We start from the raw sequence: 24,751 nt of genomic DNA on the forward strand, positions 1-24,751 counted from the left end.
TTGCTTATAGTACACATTGTTAATATAAAATCTCATCGGTAGGAAAAAATCATTTTTATTTGACAAAATAGCTATTGGTACTCACAGCATGTATGATTTCAGTAGAATGAGGATTGTGTGTAGGCGACCGTGATGTTAGCCATCATGGCATCGCACATCTCGGGAAATATTTCAATTGCAAGAGTTTTTGATATAATCAAAATTGCCATTTTTAACTTTTTTTCTGTGTTGTAAACATCAATCGACAATATATCGACATATATGTGTAGAGGAAATATATTCCCGTCATTTGAATATTGCCGTGTTCTCTTGAGCGTCACTAAAGTAGATCGCGATACATACGGCATTAGAAACATTTCCTTCATGGCGGTAACTTCCATCTTGCTTGCCGATCCTTCATGATTTATCAGGTAATTCCCTTCTTGTTCAATTTTACATTTATTGTATTGCTCAATATTGGTGCGATTACTCCAGTATTTATATGCAGAAAAAGAACTAAATTTCACAATAATGTCTAAAACTTTTCCCGAGAACTGGCCCATCAGAGCCGCAACGCCGAATACCGAGGTGAAACGGCATTTTCGTCAGATGCCGTCACCTGAAACAGTCAGTTCAATGCCATCATTACTCGAAGCGTCTTTGCGTATTTCTCCTTATTCTTCCTCGACAGCTTGTCTCAACAACGGTTTACAAACACTCGAAGCAGCTGTATGAATATTTTTCACTATTACATCGTACTTCGTTTGTTGAACTGGCGGCGGCAAGTCCATGAGACCACAAAACCTTCTTGCTTCATTCCAATCGATCCCCAATGAATGCATTGCTAAACTGAATCGTGCATTTATTTCATAAGCCGTGTAGATTGTAACCGGAATAATTTATTTTTAATAGATACTTGTGAGGGCTAAAGTCCGGTTTCCCTACGGCGCAGGTACTGATCAGAATAAGGAGATAATTGACGATAAAGATACTATTGTTGGGCGCCAGACGCAGTAGCGTTAGATATAAGGTAATTGAAGAAATGACAAGAGAAGAAACGATCAGGTTCTACGACGGTTTTGCACAGCCGGCTCAGTACAGACAAAATGGTAAATGGATGGTAGAGGGGAGGGATCGTATCCAACAGATAAACACAACAAAATAGAGAATGGTAATAGTATCGACTATATTGACAAAAGGCGAGCGATATTAATTACAAGCGAAAGATGTAAGACATTCAGTTACAATTAAATCATGAAAAAAATTCAAATACAGCCAGAGAGAAGGTATGAGTGAGAGTTAACAGATTAACGAGACGAGCTATGTGATAGCGATAGAAAAGCGTATGTTCGCGATAATACTAATTGGAGTACATTCGGCGAGATTTACAAAATAAGTCAATCAATGTAGGCTAGCATGCAATCCACGATCTAAGGTTCTTAAATTAGGGTACAATGCAAGCAACAACAGAATGAGATAGCGCGAGAATAGTAATATCGCAATAAAGAAAAATAGTCAAGATAATCTGCAGTTAGCAGAGAATATTACAAATAATAAAGAAATTAAGAGATATTATGAGAAACGAAAGAAACAAGAATTAGAAATCAATCAGATAATATCTAAGTTAAATCAGCGGTTCATCAATTCAATTTAGTGAAACAATATAATAATCGTCATTAAGGGAAACAAGATATTCGATATAATATTCAGGACTCAAAAATTATTTTAAAGAAGACAAAGTAGTGTCTAGCTTGGAATGTATGCGATAGATATGAGATAACTGACGGTAAGATATACGGAAGATACAGGTATTCTTAACATATTAAGAAACAAAATTATACGAAAGGTACGATAATGCGATATATTACAAGCGAGAAGAAATACGGACGAACCACGTGCTAGCGATAATAGAAGCGAGAATTAAACAAAAAGATGTTACTCAGTACGGTGCAATACTCGAGGTTCCGAAAACGACGTGTTACACCACGCAGCGACGGAAGATCGCGCACACGGTATGTTATGTGGAAACCTATTTGTGTGTTGCCACACAGTCGATATTAGGATTATGATGAAATAAGTAAACCTGTCAGGTGGAGCATTGAGTAGATAGTCTGTTTTGTTTATTGATTAAAATGAATATTTAAGAACGTACACACGTAGGAAATATAATGTGAGCGTCGGACTGACCGTTTGCTTCCACACGAAGATTAAAACTGCCTGCATGAAATGAATGCCTATAAGAATCACTGTGTGATAGGTAGCAATCTATACGGACGACTCGCTATCCGCTGTATTAGCGGTAAACCGTCTTGGATGACTATTCTCAGGAGCGTGACCCGCCTTGGATGTTCGTCTGGAATTTTACATGACAGGTATATTTACGATATTAATTACTCAACCGTAATCGATAACAAGGCAAATTAATCGCATCAGACAAAAGATATAGACAAGGTAATAGAAATTTTGCTAAAAGATGAAGATAAGTGACTAAGAATAAGTCAAACTGAGATAATATGTGTAACTTAATTAATTTTCCGATCACTACAACGAACAATAGTCAGCTATTCGAATAAAACAGGCAAATAGGTAATCGCGATGGATCAGAAGCAAAGCAATAGCCAAATGTTGCAATTGAGCGATATTAGATAAGCAGAGCGAAATTAAGAAAGAAAGCAATAGTCACCACAAATTAAATAAATAAGTTAACTAGTCGCGAAGTTATTTGCGATATTAGACAAGAGATATGATAAAGGACGAGCTTATGTGGCCCACGCAGCGCAAGCCGCGAGAAAAGATGAGAGAGAAAATAGGTAAAAGATATAAATAAAGTATAATGCAAATAACTTCGGGCTTCAATATAACAAAGAAAACTTCAGTTACGTGAATAGAAGATATAGGTGAGAACAGTAGATATAGCGGTAGACAAGTAAACAGAAAAGTGCGGTAATAAAACGGTTAAGGCAGCGGAAAACACGTCGACTTAGTACGAGCACTAGACGTAGAATGTGCCGGGTCGAGAGATGCTCCTTGCGATCCCGGTCGATTTTCGGCGTGCTGCCGTCTTTGTTAGGGGTGAATCTCTCCTTGTTCTGGGTGATCGCAATTGGGCCAGCAGGTCACGTGGATGGGCGGTAGTCCATCGGCTCCATCGTTGATATACTCGTATATAAATTCATCGACCTGTTGAGCGATATGTAGAGGGGGTTGTCATCGGCTGCCCCGCGCTACACATGAGAGGGGAAGGTGTACCCCTCACGGTACTGCGGTATTGATGCAGGAATAGATCTTGGCGGTAAATTATGATTTTACTTCATGTTGCAGTATTTATAGTAAAGCGGTAGAAAAACGCTGCTTGCTCCTCGCTATGCTGGTATTCCCTGCGCAGTCCATTTCTCCAGTGTCGCAACTCGGTACTCGCCCTACGGTATCACCGTACCGAGATGTCTTGGTGGTGGTGATTACCACACGGGCCTCTCATCCAAAACTCATTAGTCTAATATGGCCCATTCCCAGCTACTCGGGTTTGCCGGCCAAGCTGCGATCTTTCGACGAGGCATGTGCATCAGACAAACATGCTTCAGCTTGATGGCTAACGGCGAAATAGGCGTTAGGGTTGGTTCAGCTCCTGGCTGACAAGTGTCGTCGACGTTTACGCACATCCATTCCAAGACTTAGCAGTGGCGAAGAAAGTCGCGATCGTCTATCCCATTGGAAACTGGTTCAAGGAGTACGTGATCAGTTTTGGATGAGTGGAGCAAGGAGTACTTGAACATCTTAGAGCAGCGAGTCAAATGGACGTCTCCCCAGCCCAACCTATCTGAAGGAGAGTTAGTAGTCCTGCTCGATCCTTCACTGCCTGGTTATCATATATCCTGGTCCAGACGGCTCAGTAAGAGCTGCATTAGTCAAGACTGCCAATGATACTTGCACGAGGGTTTCCAAATTTGCTCGAGTGCTGCCCTGCGATTCTTCGGCCAAGGTTGTCAACGTTGCACCCCCTACGGCAGGCGGTAAATGATCAAAGAACTTCATCGTTCCAGGAAAAAAGTGTGCCCTGTGGTGCCCCCTTTTAGCGAGGCAGCTAACCTCCAGTTGTCTCGTACGGTTCCGCAAGGCCCGCACTTCTGATCCGTTGTGCACGACAAGTAGCCGCACCTTCCTTCGCAAGCTAAAAGAATCAGCAACAACAGATGAACTGATGAAGAAATTCATTGGGATAGCCTTACTTTTTAAATACATTTTGCTTAAATTTATTGTCTCTGAAAAAGATGATCAACTTGCATTTCTTAAAAAAGATTCTGCTGTGAATAGGTGCCAGATATTCCTTATGAAAATGAAACTTGGACTACCTTTCGCTGTAATTGGCTGTATGTTTACAGTATCCTATATTTCTGCTGCAAACAATTACTCCAATGTTTCAAAAATGTTGATTGAAAAATCTGAAACATGGATATTTTGACCATCAAAAGAGGCTATCAGAAGAATATTGCCTCAAAGCTTTTTAAACTATCCGAATTGAGCAAACATAATTGATTTCACTGAACTTCGTACTAAACATACCACCAACGGTTGAACAGAGAATTTTGATGTATTCAAACGACAAATAGAACCTTACGGTAAAATTTTTGATTGGTATTATTCCATCAGGTATGAATACTTTTGTGTCAAAAGCATATGGAAGAGAAGCAACTGATGGATTCATATCAATCGATTCTGGCTTTCTCAATTTAATTGAAGCAGGAGATTAAATTCTGACTAACAAAGGTTTTCCACAAATTAATAGTGAGCTCCTAATACGCCAGTTCGTATTAATAATGCCGCCATTCAATTGCAATCCACATTTTTTTTGTGAAGTTCTTCTAGGGTATTCTATAGCTTCAATTACAATACATGTTGAAAGAGCGATCAAAAGAATTGAAATTTTTTAAATTTCAGAGCATATTAACATAGAATTATTAGATAATATTGATGATATTATATTCATGGTTTGCAAACTGGCAAATAACAAAGAGCCATTTCTAAAAAAAAAAATTAAAACACGGTGCATGTATATATTTTTGAACTTAATCTAAAAACATATTGTACGATCTATACATTTCTTTGTAATGTTGTTTAAGGATGTTAAATTGAATAACGTTTAATTTAATTTTACAAGTTATCGAGAATTCTTTGCATTTATACTGAAATAAAATAATTTAAATATCAGTATTGTAAGAATTATTTATCATTAGATTTTATTATTTACCTATATGGAGGGGTTCAAAATTAAAGCAAGGATATACAGCCCGCTCTCATAATAGTGCCGGCAATGGGGGAGGAGGGGAGGATTTTTCTTGGATCTCAGGTACCCCCACCACTGACGCGCATTCACGCCGTCGGAATTCTCGTCGCGCTCTCGGAATAGTGCCGCCGCACCGGGTAAACTGTGATCACTCGTGTATATTTATATTCGTTCTCCTTATCAGTAATATAGAGATAAGAGTTCATGACCACGAAATAACGGCGTATCGGCAGAGCAGCCCCGATTCCTATCTTACCGACAGTCGGTATGTTACCTCTGCAATGGTAAACCGTACCTACGATATTGTTACCGACTGGAGCATTAACAAAGATGGCACCATCCTCATTTTTGCTCGATTTTACCGACAGACAGTTTGTCAATGAAATTTTCGTGTTGTCGGATAAGCAGCAATTTTGATTTTTTCGCCGTCGCATGAGCGGACAGTTCAAACTCTTACCGTTAGATGGCGCACATTTTTTACCGACAGTTGGTGTTACTGGGTGTTGCCGCAGGTTTGTCGCATTATCGATCAATCGATATTCCACCGATGGACCTTGCGTGATGTTTCCAATGCTCGCCGCAAGATGGCAACTTTTTTTCATCATGTGGTTGGGTGAACGTTTCAAAGAATAACGGTTGGATGCTTTGAATAGATGTTTTTTTATTTATCAGTAGTTACATTCTGTTTTCGGCTTATACATAATAATGGAAATATATCACCTTATTTTAAATTTAGCAAATAATCTTACACATTTTTCGTTATTCACACAATAATAATAATTAAACATCTTTGCCCAAAATTGACTTATACTAATTTCTTAACCGTGCCAATAATCGGACTGTACTCGACAATATGATCAGGCGAGATCATGCAATAGGCTGCAGTGTTTGCGGGAAATTCCACGCTTGCATCAAATTCCAATCGAATATCCACCGGTCCTCTTTTCAAACTGTTCAACTTTTTCCAATACGAGTCAGAAATTTTCCCAGAGTTTTTATTAATGAGGGATTCTCCGTTAACTCGGCCACTTTTTTTTCGACTATCTCAGATCTGCCCCATAATTGGTTATATCAAAGTAATACTAAAAGTTACTCCATGTGAACTTTTTCAGATTTTTAAATTCATTATTTGAGAAATTGCCGTTTTTTTTTCAAATGAATATATTTCGGAAACTTGAAGTAACTGAAAAAAAATGACTCGACATAAATGTTGTAGTTTTTTGTTCGCTTTCGAGAGGAATTCTTAAAAAAAATTTTACGTTCCGGTAACGCTTATTTTTTACTGAAAAAGGAAGAAATTTTTTTTTTTATTCAAAAAGGACCCTTTTTTTCACTGAAAAAATTACAGAATCTTCCAATATGTGTGACAATATCGCCAAAAAATCACCAGAGTGGCACGGATCGAGGTTCTAGGGTAAAAAAATGAAGCCACACAAATTAATTTTTTTATACCAGAACCTCGACCGAATTTGTGTGGCTTTATTTTTTTTACCCTAGAACCTTGATCCGTGCCACTCTGGCGATTTTTTGGCGATATTGTTACACATATTGGAAGACTCTGTAAGAGTTTGAAAAGAGGACCGGTGGATATTCGATTGGAATTTGACGCGAGCGTGGAATTTCCCGCAAACACTGCAACCTATTGCATGATCTCGCATGATCGTATTGTCGAGTACAGTCCGATTAGCGGCACGGTTAAGAAATTAGTATAAGTCAATTTTGGGCGAAGATGTTTAATTATTATTATTGTGTGAATAAAGAAAAATGTGTAAGGTTATTTGCTAAATTTAAAATAAGATGATATATTTCCATTATTATGTATAAGCCGAAAACAGAATGTAATCTCTCTATCTAATAAAAAAGTTCTGAACAAATGAAAAAGACGTAGCAACAGGTGAAAAAGATTATAATAACAATAGTATACCCATGAAGTTGACGGTGGAGTGAGATGCCGAAAACACAACAAAAAGCATCTAGCAAACAAAACTTCCTTTGACAGCTGTCATCGGCTGTTTATGACAGTCTTTGAAAAATATCTTTATAGGTATCTATTTCTGACACGCAAAAAATAAACATGCAAACGAGAATTATCAAGATGATTCCCGACGGGAATTGTCTTTTTCGCGCGCTGGCGTATTGTGTATACGGCACTCAAGATCGACACGCAGAGGTGAGACTGAGTATCGTTTCAAATATATCATACTGGCAAACATGTCAGTAGAAGTAATGAAACAGAACTCGAGGAGAGTTATATCAGAGAAGAAATAGGTTTTTTCGGATCCTGTAAATCCTTGATGCGGTTAACCACTAAGTAAGGGCCTTCCCAGTTTCTTTGTCGTTTCGGACATCGTCCTTTCTGTCTTCGAGGTTGAAAGAGCCAGACAGAGTCTCCGGGATTAAATTTTATATCCCTGGCTCGAATATCATAACGAGTTTTTAATTTGTCTGAAGCCATAGAAATTCTACTTATAACAAAGCTATGAATTTCTTCTACTATGGGGAAAATAATAACTATAGCAAAATAAGTCGCCAAATCCAATTGGGGATGCATAGCATCGGGGGTTTTGTACATGTGAATGGATTCGTTTACGAAAACAATCTTAGCAGACCTGCATAGGGAGCCAATAGCAATGTCGGGTTGATCGCATTGAAGGCATTGAAACGACCGATCAACAGTTGCAGAACTGTCATTAAATCAGCATAAATAATTTCATCTGTCTAACAGACACTGTTTAAGGAAATAGTGAGGCGCGTAGCGCCGAGGTGGGGTTGACGCGCGAAGCGCGCAGGGGTGAAGCCCCTAGTTACTGATAAATAAAAAAACATCTATTCAAAGCATCCAACCGTTATTTTTTGAAACGTTCACCCAACCACATGATGAAAAAAAATTAACAATATAGTTTCAAAATGAATTTTCAACTGTATTTCCTCATTACTTATGGGCGTTTGAGCAATATTCATCGCTTGAAATGTTGTCAGAAGTAACTGTATAACGTTGAAAGAATTGATCGTCGTCTTTGTGGTGGGAACGCATTAATGCACTTTCAAATTCTCAATTACATACAAGTCACAAACAACTGATACAAATACACCACGGCCGATTTAAGAATATGAACTGAAAGCTGGCAGCATACAATGACTGCAGTTATTGAACTAGCCGCCCGAAACTCCAGTAAGAATTTAAACAGTCGCGAGAGCGGTGGGGTCAAGCTATTTTAATTTTTTGACCTCTAATGTTTTTTACGCGCCAGTCAATCACAAAATCTGACTCATTGGTATCATATGTCTCACATGATACGTCGCAACAGGCAGATAAAATTAGAACTTCGCCGAAACAAAATTTAATTAATTCGGTGCATCAGCGTGACAAGATAACTTACATTTCTTCCATAGTATCCAAGCCATTCCATATCAACTTTCCGATTTCTTTTAATGTTTTGGAAAAAAATAATAACCAAAGTCCTATATGTTTAGAGCATTAGCCATGTTGATTCCAAAATTCTACGCTCGGAAGCCGATTCCAGTAACCTCACAAACTAATAAAATACCGGGCTCTGGAAGATTTCATGATCGTAAAAGAAACTATGCCAGAAACTGTTCGGCAAATTGTGGGAGTAGTTTTTGTTGTAAATGCATCCGAAATTTATTGAAACGAAGAAACTCCTGAATTGTTGCTTGGAAAGAGCTTTTTAATGTTAAATAAGACGAACTGAAGGAAATAGTGCGATTCTAATGGGAATTCGGCTGAACGTGTACAAGGGTAGTTCACCCCTTAAGTGACGTTATTTCGAAAAACGCAATAACACGTATCCTCTACTTTTTCTGCTGTTTCAAATGCAATTAATTTCTTTAAAATCTGCACAATAGTTTTTTAGTTATACAAATTTTTTAACTCTCACTCTCTATAATCTTCGACTATTCAACCCCGTCGTAACCGGCCAAAATGCGTTTTTTCATTCAAATATGTTAACTGGAAGTATGCGAAACTATGAAACAACAACTGAGGATGCCCAACTTTGGGGGCTGATTTCACCCCTTTAAACCGTTTTTCCGCCGTTAAAAAAAAAATACGGGCCGCTTAGATTTTGGTGAAGAATAACATATACTCAAATGGTCGAAATCGGGAGGGGGGGGGGGGGGGGGCACTTCAGGCAGTTTCCTTGTGAGTTTGGACTTTTCGATGTCTTTTGCATTAAAAGAAAACCTTAGTGCAGCACCAGTTGACATCAACTTGACACAATTCGACATAGTTGAAAGAATTACGAGATCTCAAAAGCGTACGGCTCGGATTTTTTCAATTTCCTTATTTATTTTTAAGGTTTCTCGGGATGACACAAGTTTTCTTCGAGTATTTGGAAAAACAAGGTACAGCACAAGTTGGCACAAACCAGCACTACCGAGAAAGTTGCGAAATCTTGGAAGTGCTTGGCTGGGTATTGAATATCTGTACTTTCTCATATATTTTTTGGTATTTTTTGAGTTCTTTCTAAGTTTTTAGAAGAACAGTGTACGACTCAAGCTGGCACAAGCCTGGCATAACCTATTCCAATTTTCTCTTCTACACTTTAAGTTTCCTTTTTTTTTCTCTTGGTATACAAACTTTTTGACGAAACGAAGTACGTCACAAACTAGCAGAAATCTAGCACAATCTGGCACCATTTTTTTTTAGATATTTCAAAAGTGGGCTTATGTATAATTTTCAGCCAAACATCCAATTTCACGAAGCAAAGAGTATTATGCCACATGTTATTTCTGATTATTTATGTTCACAGTGAGATCATTGGCATCGATTAGTTTGAGGAAAAGTCTCAAGGATGGGACTCCCTTTCATTTTGACTATTTCACCGTTGATCTGCAAGGAGAATACTCTGCGTTGTATGGTGGTAAGGAGGCCAATGTCTTACTTTCGTTATGTTATTTCAGTATGTGTCATTTCAATGATGGACCAAAAAAACCATCTTTTAGAGAAATATCACAATTATAATGTTATAAGTGAGTGGTTTATAGTACACCCAAGTGAAGTCAATCCCGATCTCGCTCATTTAAGGAGGTATTATCGTTTCTCACGTGAAATTTATTTTCCAACTTAGCTACGTGAAATTTTGTGAACACGAAATTCAGAGCAAAATCCAACTTCTGGTGAAATTTCACAACGATTTACCGTCTAGAAACTGAGATATTTAATTTCAAAATCACAATTTTTGTATACTTTTAACACATGTGTTATGGCGTGAGGGGTACCGAGGTTAGGTTTTTTATTTTTTTGTACGTGATAATTCCAACTTTCGTTGATGAAAAATGAACACATGCAACTTTAGATTACAGGTAATAAATTGATGTACATTAAATGTAGGGTTACCGATGAAATAAAAGAGAAATATCGAGTTAATCGCACTGGTTTCTGAACGCGACGGACTACACGAGCTGATTGAAAATCAATTTGGCAACGCCGCATGACCAACTCAACTATCGCACGCATATATGTGTGTCTATATATATGTTATACCGGGACAATCTCTAGAAACTATACAGTCAATGCGCATACGCGAGTTTTATCGGCTGTTCGTGCAGGCTGGCCACTCCGAGTTTCAGCTGTCAAACTCTGTTCCTGGCGGCGATGTAGTTCCATAGAGATATAAGAATAGTCGCTGTGAGCCTCACTCGTGCCGCCACCTAGCTGTTTCAGAAGCTAAACAGCTGGCGTGTTTATTTGCATTAGAGTAATACTGATAAATATCGAAATAAGCAAAATATTAGTAAATAAGTGATATTTTCATTGTAATAGTAAAGTAAAAAGTTGAAAATAATAACGAGTTGAAACTCCAGTAGAAAATATGTAAGTATATAGTTATGAAGTAATTAAAACTAAGTTTTCAGTGATAATTCGTAGGTTAAGAAGTTCAAAACAAGTATATATTAACACATGGATAGATAGACAACATTGATACTTAAAAAACTGTCATGTATACTATTAATATATAATAAATAATTTTTTAATGGAAAAATCCGTAGTCATGGATGTTTTAATAAGGACAGGATTTGAAAAAATCATACACAAAATAAACTTTCAACCTGCAACGGAACTAAAACGCATAAATCTATTTAAAGCCGATCATGTTCGGAGTATGCAAGAATACAGGTATAATGGAGAAAGTTTGTTCATTCAAGCTGAAGTTGTTCGACAAGTATCCGCATCTTCTGAGCCATATAAAGTACAGTTAAACGTGAGCAGTCATTATTTTTGTTGATTACGATGTTACTGAATAATATGCTTCATAAAAAATTAAAGTTCTGGAAGTTCACTCCAGCAATATCTAATAAATCTTTATCGGTCTTAATAAATGGAAAACCACAGAAACTACGCTGTTTTCTGTTTTATTCAACAACAGCCTCGTTAAAACCAACCGACTTATCTACTCTATCTGTTAACGATGTGCCGCATTGTACCTCTTCATCTTTAATTTTTTTTCTTAATCACAATAGTTTTGAGAGTAGCAATTTCCGGTATTTCAGTTTGAACTTCAGCATCGCAGTAAATAGTCATGTAAATATATCTGTTACAAGTGAGAGTTTTTGTTTGTTCGATACCAGCAGAATTAACAAAATCTCCTTGACACTCTTGATCAGTTTTTAAAATTACTTCTGCACTGCTTACATCCATAGGTTCACGTCCACTATTATTGACAAGATTATTAGAGTCATCATTAACTTGATTTCCAGTATCACAATTCACTCCGATGTTATGCTTGTGAATAGTCTTTCTTCGGTTAATGAGTCGATTGTACCTATAATTAATAGACACCTACATATGTTATTATATAAATATAAATGTATATACTATTTAATTTTATAATTTTTTTTTTACTTTTCATATATTTACCTGCTTAAAACAGCTCTTTCATTTACTTGCTTTGCATGATAAACAGGAGGGAATAGAGTTGGCGCGTAGCTTGGACTCGCAGCATCATCTAATTTTTTCTTGCCAATGAGTATTACATATTACGTGATGAGTTTTTGGAGTCCACTTTGAACAATCAGGACTAAAAAAAACAATAATACTTATGTATTTATGTAGTGTTTCATGCAGATAGCGTAACAGTTCACCTATTGATATAGTTGGCTTTGTTTTAAAAATATAGAAAACTAAGGCAACGAAAATAAGGTTATGTTACTTACTTTTTTCTTTTCACAGCAGCAATCCATTTTTGCCTTTGACCTATCTTATGTGATGCAGTTGGAAACTTGTAAAATATACAATCACTAGTTTTACCGTTATTTTTGCAGTTAACAACAGAACAAGTGTAATTCCACATACTGTTTATTATTTCTCATACAAAATGCTACCACACACACGCCGGCTCAACTCACTAGTCGCCACCACGTGCGCTGCGATCGTTTCGCAGCTCCCCTCCAAGCGGCGGCTCACAGCGAGGAGCGCTCGAAGTGAAAACCAGTACGCGATGAAAAGAAAGACAGCAACTAGTGAGTTTGGTTATCTTTGTCTAATCACGCATGCGTTGGCGTGCCCAAAGTTTTTGAACGTTGTTGATACAAACATAACCTGATTCGTGTTGCCTTCCCCGAAAAATAGCACTATGGTCAAAAAGTGTATAATTTGTAAAGTGGAACACAACGCTTCTGAAAGCCGTAGCTTTCATAAGTAAGTGACGTTTTCTAGGAAATATTCTTGTGTGATATGATTGAAAAGCTAGTTATTTTGAAGGGTCTAGCCGGATAAGAATGGTGAATCTGCCCCCACCAAAATTTGTGGCACCGATATTTTCCCAAGTTCCTAACGTAAAAAAAAAATTTTGTGCAAAATTACAGCTTTCTACATCGATTCCGAGGGGTTTTTCTGACGAAAAAACGTGTTTTTTCGATTTTTGCGGTTATTAAATACTAAGAGGCAACCGAAAAATCTAAAAAAATTCTGAAAAATCAGAAACATGTTGAAATTTATGGAAAAAATATTTGCAACTTTTTTTTATGCTAAAGCCTATTATTAACCATAGAATCTTCCTTTAAAAAATATATTTCATAGTGTACATATATTTTGCTGCTATTATGACAAAAATTGACGTGATTTTACGATCAATTACTTGCAAATTAAAAAAAAAGTCTCAAAATTCGGCCTGCAACACATTGAAAAAAAATAAAACGACAAAATTTCACATTTTTTGATGAGAATCCATACATAAATCATTTTTTGGGTTTAATTGTTGGGTGATCATGGTTGGAGTAGTTGTGAGACATAACAAACAGATGTAATCAGTAGAATTTTATTGCTAAGTTGAGTTTATTAATAAATGTTATTAGTATAATAAGTGTAATTCGAGTTTCTATAAATGTCATTGATCAAGCATTAACTCCTACTATTTATATTGCTACATATTTAATCTTCATCGCTATCACTGTTGATTACGGCATTGATCTCTTCTACATCAAAGAGTCCTGTGAGGATTTCAGCTGGTCTTATGATTTTCGAGAGATATCGAGCATGAGATAGATATAAACGATCGCAGTAATGTGTGAACAGCAACCAACGATTCGTTTGCCATTTGGACAATCACAAACATAACGGCAAATTCCAGAAGATCCTTGGGAATCACGAGTACATTCAATGTAGCATTTATAAGTTTTGCTATTAATGTGTCTCGACCTCACAAGAACTTGAACGATTTCGTGATTTGTATCTTCTAATCACTTCAAATAATTGAGTGCAATATTTCCATCCTCGTCCATCATTTCAGCAAGGTAAGATACTGCTTGAGATAGATGGTATGAACCAGTAAAGAGTATCTTCAATTCCTTTTCGGTCAGCTCCGGGAAATCAAGCAAATCAGCTGATGCTAATTGCTGAAATTGCGTTTTTCGGCGATTCCAACGCTCCAACTCTGCCTCTTCTGCCAATGAATTCTCGCTATTACGCCTAGACTTCATCTGCTCAATAAAATCATCCCTAATGCCAACATCAGAATTCAACCTCTTTCCAAAGATATTATTCAGATAGCAAGCAATGCTGAAGAGTGATTGAACCTTTGGGAGAAGTTTATTATCTAAAGAGTGATGAAGGAGCTTATATTTCTGGCCAAGGATGCCGTGAACTGCTTCGACCTCCCAACGAACTTTTATAACCCATCGAGAGTTGTTTGACTCTTCAGTTGTGAGCTGACTACGTTGTCCTTTTAATGCTGGCATGAGTACTTTATATTTTCTCTTTTCTAATTGCTGCACCACGTCTCGGAATCCTCGATCAACTACACAAATGTCACCTGGCCCATGATTCGTTGGAGACCATTCGGATTGTCTAGCAGTATTTTCATTATTTCGGCATCGTTTTAAGTAATGTCAAAAGGCCCCTGCATCTCAACAATGTACCCGTTCGTCGTGCAAATAGTAAAAGGTTTACATAATGGGACCTTTTTCTGTCCAGAATACGATTTTCGTTGATAGTTCTTGTTCGTACTCTTTTGATGCCGAATGTAAGTTCCATCAAATATCATCACTAATTGGTCCTCGAGCTCATACAGTTTCTTAACTGTATCCGAAGTTTGATGTTCCACAAGATCATCCCTTGATTTGCTAAAATATCTAAAACCCTCTGGTAAAATATCTTTCTCAAAAGAGTTCACGACTTCTGCACAATAATCTGAAACTTGTTGGTCACGATCAAGCCCTAGTACAGATGCAATTATACTATTCGAATTCTCAGTCCTCATTTTGAAAAGAAACACTACCGATGCTTGCAAAATGTTACGGGTCTTGGAATTCCTCATCGATTTCATTTTCCCAGACAGCTCATTCAGATTTGCGTAACTAAGACCAGTCAATGCTTCCAGACGTTGATCAGATAGAGTACCATCCCTAATTTGATGCTTTAATTCTTGGCCATTCAACAAGTCATTAAGGAAAGAAGTCAAGTCTGATACTTCAATATACTGTTACCAGCATGTATTTTCAACGCAGCTAGATCATCTGAATAGAATTTGTTTTTTATCAGATTAGTTGGGCAACAACGATTTCCCTTACGAATTAAGATCTTCCTTTTCTGGAATGCTTGCAATCGAGCTTCAGAAGGGACAGTGACGATTGGTGATGTTGAGTCACAAAGAAAGCAGTATTTGTGGGTTGACACTACCCGTTGAAAAGGCATTTCTACCAATTCGACATTGACTGGCTCCTGCACTAGAAATGATGGGTTGCCAGTAGATGATTGTGATAGAGTGTCTGTGGAACTTTGTGAAGGTATCACTGTAGAAGATTTTTGTGAAGAAGTCCTTTGAGATGAGTGTAAAGAAAGTGAAGATGTCTGCGTTGGCAATTCATAGGGGTCTGAATCTTCATCATCAACTTTTGGCATAGAACATTGGCGAGATCCACCAAACACTGTTGCTTGAGGTGGTCCTGATTCTCTTGAGCCAGATGTCGATAATGATTCGGTGCTATCTCTATTACTTTTGCTGTTTGGAATCAACCTGCGATGAATGCAGAGAATATCCCCAAGTTTCAAGACTTTGCCTATTCTTACAGAATATTCCGAACATTCGCCATTATCGTTATTCTTTTTCGCTGTCCCTTTAATGCTCTAAGCATTCGAGAACAGTATGCACATCTCGTCGGATCTGTTGTTGAATCCGAGCTTACTTGAGGCGTTGACATGGTGTATTACTGATGTTGATCAATCGCTCATAAGTTATTCTGAAACCAATAACTTGAAATTAAGATGTTGTGTGGGTGCATAACTTCTAGTATGAAAATCTTGTTTTCACTGCGAGACCCATGCTTAATGATGGACGAAACATTGATAAAATTCTTACCAACAGCACGGCTATTTTTGTTTCATTCTTTGTCTCGAGTATCGTATAGAATGGATAGAAATTCATACATTGTAGCTAAGCACTGACTAGGACTTGCACTGAATATTCTCACTGAGCAGATCGTAGTTGACGAGTTGAAATCGTGAAGTGAAATGACTAAGCAGGCGCGTGAGCGCTCCGCTTATATGTTTTTATTTACGTTCGGAAACATATGCGGGGTTTCGCTGAATGGTGGGGGCGCACAACACGGCGTAACACAAGTCCCCTGCGTCTCGCGCTCACCCGTTACGTCGAGAAGGTTCGCGCGCCTCATTTTCGCTGTTTGGGGAATACAAGTTTCGTGCGCTCAGTTGCACGCTGTATCCCGAAAAGTCGATGCGCGTGCCGTGCGTGCACCACACATTTGATTACGACGTGTGTCAATTTAGTTGTGTAGGATGAGACAAATGATTCACTCTGTCACGATGGAGAAATAAAGAAATACGTAGGAAAATGGCCCTGGTGTCCGAAGTATCTAGATCGATTTCGAGGTTCAATGCAGTTCAATACATTCACACAAGCGGCGCTACTTGAGCTGTGCAGCTTACGGACAGCTATGCTGATTTTTTCATCCATGTAATTGTAAAAAATCGGACAAACTCCATTTCAATCTTGTTAATCGACGTCTAAAATTCCAACATATCCAAAATCAGCGTAAAAATCATATTGTTTACATCTGTTTGTTATGTCTCACAACTACTCCAGCCATGATAACCCGATAATTTAACCCAAAGAATGATTTATCTATGGATTCTTATCGAAAAATGTGAAATTTTTGTCGTTTTATTTTTTTTCAACGTGTTGCAGGCCGAATTTTGAGACTCTTTTTTTTAATTTGCAGGAAATTGATAGTAAAATCACGTCAATTTTTGTCATAATAGTAGCAAAATATAGAAGTTTTCTATTGTAGAGACTTAACAATGATGATTGTTGGGCAGGTTGAGATAACCAACACGTGTTGTTGCAGTGAATAATCGCTATAATTAAAGGAATATTTAGTACAATGTATATAACTATGACTAACTTATACCACTATACAGATCTTACCTAAATCAACACAAATTGTTGGTATTCTACAAGTTGGAAATGAGTGCCACTATGGCGCAGCATAGTTTATCCACGACTGCTCCTTTGGAGTCCAGTCGTTCGTAATGCCTACGCTAAGCTGACCAGTCCTAGGACTCACGCATGTAAACGACCAACAATAAGTTTGGAGGCCATCAAACTTACATATACACTATGAAATATATTTTCTAAAGGAAGATTCGATGATTAATAGTAGGCTTTAGCATAAAAAAAAGTTGCAAATATTTTTTCCATGAATTTCAACATGTTGCTGTTTTTTCAGAATTTTTTTAGATTTTTCGGTTGCCTCTTAGTATTTAATAACCGCAAAAATCGAAAAAACACGTTTTTTCGTCAGAAAAACCCCTCGGAATCGATGTAGAAAGCTGTAATTTTGCACAAAAATTTTTTTTTATGTCAGGAACTTGGAAAAAAATCGGTGCCACAAATTTTGGTGGGGGCAGATTCACCATTCTTATCCGGCTAGACCCTTTCCTCAACCTTGTAAGACACATAGGCATTTTTGAGCTCAATACGAAGAAGGTCTTAATTCGCTGATCAACCCTTTCAATGTGCACTCTTGCACTGGCAATATTTCGGGTTGAAACAGCTTCTGCTTCCGGAAATTGTTTTGATCCCTCAAAAATGGTGGTCTGATCAGTTTAACCCTTTCAGTCACACATTTTTCATCTGCACCGATTTCAATGAAAATTGGTACTCGGGGGTTTTCGAGGTCGCTGATCACGAATCCGGCATTAGATTTTCAAAATTCAAAATGGCGGATCCGGAATGGTGAACGTCAAGTTTTATATCTTATATCTTTCTGCTCAATATTTTGGCCTGAATTTAGTCATTCGGGGGATTTCGGAATGGCTGATCAAGAATCTGAAGTCATAACTTCTTAATTTTCAAATCCAAGGTGGCAAATGCCATCTTTTGTTTCTTTGTCTATATTCGTGTCTCTCTCTTAGCCCCACCCGGAACTAACGACGAGAGCAGTATAACAAGGCGGGTTCTGGATAGAAACACCTTCTTTACCGACCAAGCCGCGTATCCGCCGATCAATCCGCCTATCCGTGCACCCCAGACGCAAACCCTTGAAGGTTACCATCACTCTCGTAAGATAAAATGTGCTCTGCCGACCGCTCGTCGGTAAGAAAATCTCCCAAATGACCATGATCGTCGGTGAAAAATCCTCCAAATGACCATGATCGTCGGCAAAAAATGCCTGAAATTGCCGTAGTGTCACCCCTTGTGGGATAAATTCTGCTCTTTGTCGGTGAAGAAAATCATGCTCATCGAGCGGGATCGATAACTGCATTACCGAGCGCACTCCATGAATCCTCAGGCGTTCGAGCGGACCCCGTGGATCCTCGAACGTTCGACCGAGAATCCTGACGTGTGTCAGGTTTTGAGAGCTTCCAGAAGGTTCGAGAAGATTCTCACGGCCTTGAACGAATTTAGACTGACAAGCAATTCGTCCGACATGTTTCGACTCGACGGTGAGCGGCATACCGTCAAAGGATTTCGGTGCGACGTTAAATTCTGAAAGACCTGCTCTGGCCTTGAACGAATTTTAGTCAAACAATTCTCGGAATCGTCCGACGAAAACAATACTCAGAATCGTCCGACGAGTTTCGACTTGACGGCAAGCGGCCTGCCGACAACGGATTGCGGTGCGACGTCGAATTCTGGAAGGTTCTGAAATTTTTATGCGGCTGCTTCGACCCTGAACGAATGTAGGCTAACAAACAATGCGTTCGACAACTTTCGACTTGACGGCGAGTGGTCCGGGACCGTGAGAAAGAGCTTCTTTGACCCTGAAAGATTCTCGGAATCGTCCGACGGAAACAATACTCAGAATCGTCCGAAGAGTTTCGACTAGACGGTGAGCGGCCTGCAGACAACGGATTGCGGTGCGACGCTGAATTCTGGAAGGTTCTAACGTACAATCAAAGACACATCATTTCGGTAGCTTCTAGAAGTTTTTCAAGGATTCTGTGTACCTGGTGGGAAGAATACGACTATAGAAGGCTGAATTTCAGGTCAGAAAGACAGTCTTGCATCTTTAGCTCTCATGAGGGGAATTTCAAATAAAGCACAACTAAAACAGCGAATCGATCTGTTCCTAAAAAATATTCACGACTTGAAAACCGTTATAAACTATAAGTCAGAACTCAACAAAGTGACGAAAAAGTTCGCAAATCTGAATTTATTATGGAACACGTAACTGCTAAACATTAAAAAAAAAAAATTAATTTCACAAAACTCAACAAAGTTGCGAGCATGAACGAATTTTCACCGACGAAGAAATTGACGGAGCTAGGAATTTTCAGAATCTACAATGTCACCAACATTCGACGAGTCCAAACGAGGTTTAGACAGCGTGTCGTCACAGATCTGAACGACGAATTCAGCGTATTCTTACCGGCACGGAATGTGCGACTGCTGAACGAAGACGAGACCCAATACCAGAAATTGGTGCAAACGACGGAGGAGGAGCGGTTGCTCTTGCAGTATCTGGGTGGCCAGTACGGCCAAATTGAATTCAAAGATGCGTCGACTCTCGCCTAATTTGTACACCGTACCTAGACAACGTGTGCAGCGTCTCCTTCTTACCAGCATGGACCGTGCGACTACTGAACGTGATCAAGAACCAATTTCAAAAACTTGACAAAAAAAAACTTTCGAAGAAGTTTCCAAGTATTCTACGTTTCATAACGTTTAAGAAAATTGTATAAACATTTTCACAAAGCTTTTATTTTGTTTTGCTGTACATTAACTAGATGTACTACTACTACCACTACTACTACGTTGCATGCTCTTGTTGACAGCTCTTTGAAACGTACAATAATTTTGAAAAATTAAGATATGATGTATCACTCACGCACACAATAGTATTTATCAAATTTGTTCCAAAAGTTTGAAATGATATTTTAGAAACGTAAGACATGTATGTATCACAAAAGTTCCAAGGTTTTCGTTGTTAAATAGAAAAAAAAGAGAATAAATTTGTTCTAAAAGTTGTGAAATTAAATAAAAATTTTTCTTACATTTTTTGAAACAGAGAATCCTCTTCTTCATCACGTACCAGGCGGGCCGCCACACCCACCTAGTAAACGATAACGTCATTTCGAGGGTTGTTATCGTAATTACGGTCACCGTTCTCCATGTGCACTCTCGTTGCCAACCTTACTGATTGTACCAGAAAATCGTATCCACTCTATAGGCACCCGCACATGTCGTAAAATGTTTACGTACTCCATTTTTTTTTCTTGAAAATAATCTGAAAAAAATCGCATTTACGTTAAATTATTTCCATTCACTCAAGTAAAATCAAAACATTGTTGTTGTACACTCAGGGTAAGAAAAAAAACTGTATAAGTGCACTGATATCAATCACCCACCTTGACGGTTTGCAAGCTCAACCAATAATGAATTCATCAGACGGACGGAGCACCCCACTCTTCGTACAGCTTCTTCATATGTTTTAGGTTCACGATTAAACTAATACCAAATCATAAAGTGGTTGACACTTGTCGAATACGTTCGAAGGATATATCCTTCTCACTCTGCCCTACTGTACTAGTGCGTAGGCCTCGAAATCGTAAAACTGACACCGTGGGGCCAAGTAAAACATCCCCGTAACGCTCTCGGTGAACGATATCTACTAAGCCTATTACAGTTCCATGTATAAGTCTAGTGATTAGTTCACTCTCACAGCTCTCTCTCGTACATGAGGCGTACGAAACTTTTTCGTCAAGTTTCAAGAACTGCCTCACCATCTTCCACGCGCTGCAGGTTCGTTCGAGAAATATCTTGAAATTTTTTTCGTTGGAGAATATTGCATACGGTTGTTCACGAATTTTCGGCAATGTGTGAGTCACGTCGTTGTTTACCCATAAACGGGACCGTGTCAGCGTACAGCGGTCATTCTAGAGCAAGCTTTGCAACTCTATCTTTGTCAAGTGCGTGATCGAAAGAAGAAGAAACATGGATTCCGAAAAGTGTTTGGAATCAATACAAATCATGGAAACGGCGTTCAAGATTTTATCTGAAAAATCGTCACTGGCAGAGATTGCAAAATAGATTCCATTCCGAACCCAAAATACCAGGCTTTTGAATAAAATCTCACGCAACAACGCCTCAACGATTGGGGAGAAGACAAGAATTTAGACTACAATTGGAATTCTGAAACCGTTGACACTCAAATTTTAATAATTTCCAATAGTGGGTGACGGATTACGAAGCCGACGAAGAAGCGATCGAGTACGGTGGGAAGATTTGGAGACAGCTTTCGAGAGCCGAATTCGAACGGGAGCCATTATCAATCTGCGGCATAAAGATTTGAACAGGTTTTTGGAAGATGCGAAACACCTCGTCGTTGCTAGACTGAAGAAAATGCTACGAAAAGTGTGAAGTTTAACGCGTCTTGAACATACTTTTCAATATCCTCAATTTCGTAGCTGCCAGTGGATATAGTGACTACCTTATCGGCTACGTATATTTCATTGTGACCGACATCAACGTTGGGAATGCAATTGAAGGTTAACAGTTCGACGAGACCGAGAACATAATTTTTGTTCAAAGCAAGTTCGATCGGAGGAAAATATTGCGCTTCGAGAATCGAAGACGTTGCCGATATCGTAAATGTAAACGAATCTTCCATGACTGCAAGTGCTCGACTGACGTTATTAAATTACGTGTCATGTTTATATAGCTCATCGCTTAGAAATTTCAGACACAAGTGTCCGCAATCGAATGTACCGTAATCCTGATAACTTTCGTCGTTGTACTTAACGCTACCAACACCGAGATATTTCACGAGGTCTAACGGAGGTTGAAGATGACCGAAACTGTCGAAGTAAACTACATCGCTGCCGCGTTTCTTATATGCAACCCAGTGTGTCCCAGGGCAATCTTTATCGTCGAGATTGACTACAGCTGTCTCGTTTTTACGTGGTCCGGTTTTGGGCATTTCGTTGCGCATAAAGACACCTCGGAAGTATGGAATTTTCATGATTTTTGCATATTTCAGCAAATCCCAGTTGGTTAACGCTCGGCGTGGTAGCTTAACATTTAGTTTTTTGAAAGATGAAGACCGAAACCCTTTTTATAAGGTTTGAGATGAAGACCTTTACCTAAGACTTTCCTCCACATCTCGTTTAGCCGTGCTCGCATCGTTTACAGCCTTTGCTATACCCGCAGCACCTCCCGCCAACGCACCCGTAGCGCTGAGACCGGCAACAATAGGTATGAGAAAAGGTAGAAATCCGCCATCTTTTGAGGGTACCGGTAGAACGCACTGTGATCGCACATTATGTTTACCACTTTTTTTTTTCACGGCTTCTCGAGCACCTTTGAGTGCAGACTTGATGCTCGTTTTCGTGTCGTAGCTCCGAATCATAGACTGTTTTGCCGCTCGTATGAGTTTGTTCAAGGAAACGTTCTTTGGTTTTCGACACCCCATGCCTAACTTTTTTGTCACCTTTATCGTGTTAGCTACAGCCAAAGCGGCTACCTTCTCACCCGAATTTGCGTTCTTTGCAAGAACCCGTTTCCAGGCTTTTTCGGCTAATATTTTATCCGCAACGCTTCTAGCTTCAAGGTTTTCACGATTTTTCAAATACGCCATATCGTGTTTCTTACACGCTGCATCGAGAGGATTGATACCGGAATCACCTCTCGCGAGTCTTTTCGTCAACTTCGTACCCGGACCGCAGTATTAGTAACCGGGGACATGCAACTCGATCGGAAGTTTGTTGATAATGCTATTTACCAAACCTTTCCCACTTGATCGCTTTTTTGACGATCGCTCACGATCACGTGTGTGCACAATCATGTCCGCTCTGCGACTGAGAGAAAGTTGTTTTAAACGATGCATTTCTAGAAAATCCAGCCAGTCACGTTCAAAATGAAGTTCCAGACAGAATCGACCAAGCTGCCCGTGATGAATTTTGACAAATTCACGCAGCAGAGTACAAAACGGAAAAAACGTCATGGCGAATTATTGCCGAGTAGTGTACGTGCGGTATTCTGCAGACCATCTAACTGTGGCAAAACCAACGCATTATTTGCGCTTATAACGCATCCGAACAGTTTGAGGTTCGAAAACCTGTACATTTACTCGAAATCTCTAAATCAACCGAAATACAAGTTTCAGAGTCAAGTGCTCGAAAATGTCGACGGTGTTGAATATTTCCCCTTTAACGAGCATGAGCACGTCATTACACCGAACGAGACGCAACCTAACTCGATCATGATATTCGATGATGTAGCGTGCGAGAAGCAGGATAACATACGCGCGTACTTTCGTATGGGTAGACATCACGATGTAAACTGTTTCTATCTCTGTCAGACGTACGCTCGAATCCCTGAGCATCTCGTGCGCGACAAACACCAACTTGCTGGTCTTATTCAAACAAGACGAGATGAATCTAAGACATGTGTACAACGATCATGTAAACATCGATATGTCGTACGTAGAGTTTAAAGACTCGTGTGCAGCATGCTGGAACGGTGACAAATATGGGTTCATAGTGATCGACAAGGATAGAGAGCTCGGTAATGGTCGGTATGGGAGGGGATTAGACAATTTTATAAACATGACAAAAGAATAAAATACACGATCTTCGAAGGCGACGAAACAGTAGCTTTCCAGAACTAGTTGTGTAAACATGCAGGAAATTCGTGAGGAAAAAGAAGTCTTGCATCGTGTATCGCTCAAGCGAGTAATGCGATTCGTCGTAAGCACAGAATCCTCAAGACGGGAAAACAGTCGCTGCAGGAAACAATGAAGGACGTCTTCAAACCTGTGGTCACCCCGCTGCAGGAATTAGTCAATGTTTCTCGAGGCACGAAACTTGTCAAGGAAGAGGTGAAGGAAGAACTCAAAACTGAAACGGAGGATGAGCCGAAGAACGAAATGGAAGCAGAAGATTCTTTTGCAACTGCAGAGGAAGAGGATCAAACTGTCATGGAACCGTCGGTGAGATCAAAAAATAAATATCTTGAGATGCTCAACGATGAACAAAGACAGCACGAGTTGGATACCGTGTACGGGGTACGGAGTCTTTCTACTGCCGGGCTGCTGGTTGGTGACTCACCGATAAACTTCAAGCTCGATTCCTTTCGCATAGGCGGCACGCTCTATCCGAAAACTCAGGGACTGCTGGAGCTGCTGTTTAAAACATGCCCAACAGCGCTTACGTTACCCGCAACGACAAGGAGAATTACAGAAATATTCTTCTCGCATCAAATGCTCACAAAAAGTACTATAGCGCCACCGAGCCTATCCGCAACGCTCAGAGCGCCAAATTCAAGCATCTAATTGCTGAGCTGCTCAATATGTCTACGTCAGGCAAAGGCGTATCCCCATCGTCACAGATGTCGAAGCGTACGGGCAAAGGTGTTCTGCTACCTCAGGCTTGGGTTACTCGACAAGGTGTTAAAACAGATTATATTTTCTGGGACGAAGCTAACGAGCTGGTGGAACGTCTTCGTTTGCTTATGGCATCTCAGGCGGCTGTGAATACAAGTCACAATAATGAAATTATGTCGATTCTGGAAG

The 24,751-nt window shown here is 39.2% G+C and overlaps 1 protein-coding gene and 1 long non-coding RNA gene across 3 annotated transcripts in view; one reads left to right on the plus strand and one right to left on the minus strand.

Moving 5' to 3' along the window:
• Positions 1-24,751, plus strand: part of LOC124300718 (GPI inositol-deacylase) — a 239,856-nt gene that overhangs the window by 73,003 nt on the left and 142,102 nt on the right. Inside the window, exon 3 of one of the 2 annotated variants that reach the window (XM_046755045.1) lies at positions 10,033-10,143. The exons of the other annotated variant lie outside the window; for it this stretch is intronic. Within the exon in view, the coding sequence (XP_046611001.1) occupies positions 10,033-10,143 (111 nt within the window). The remainder of the gene's footprint in view (positions 1-10,032; positions 10,144-24,751) is intronic. 2 annotated transcript variants of the gene reach the window in all.
• On the minus strand, positions 11,963-12,550 carry LOC124300735 (uncharacterized). Its single transcript, XR_006907314.1, has 3 exons — positions 12,433-12,550; positions 12,141-12,300; positions 11,963-12,045 (listed from the first exon to the last, which is right to left on the minus strand). It is a non-coding gene; the product is annotated as an uncharacterized LOC124300735 (long non-coding RNA).

Source organism: Neodiprion virginianus, chromosome 3 (genome assembly GCF_021901495.1).
Source record: "Neodiprion virginianus isolate iyNeoVirg1 chromosome 3, iyNeoVirg1.1, whole genome shotgun sequence".
Taxonomy (NCBI): domain Eukaryota; kingdom Metazoa; phylum Arthropoda; class Insecta; order Hymenoptera; family Diprionidae; genus Neodiprion; species Neodiprion virginianus.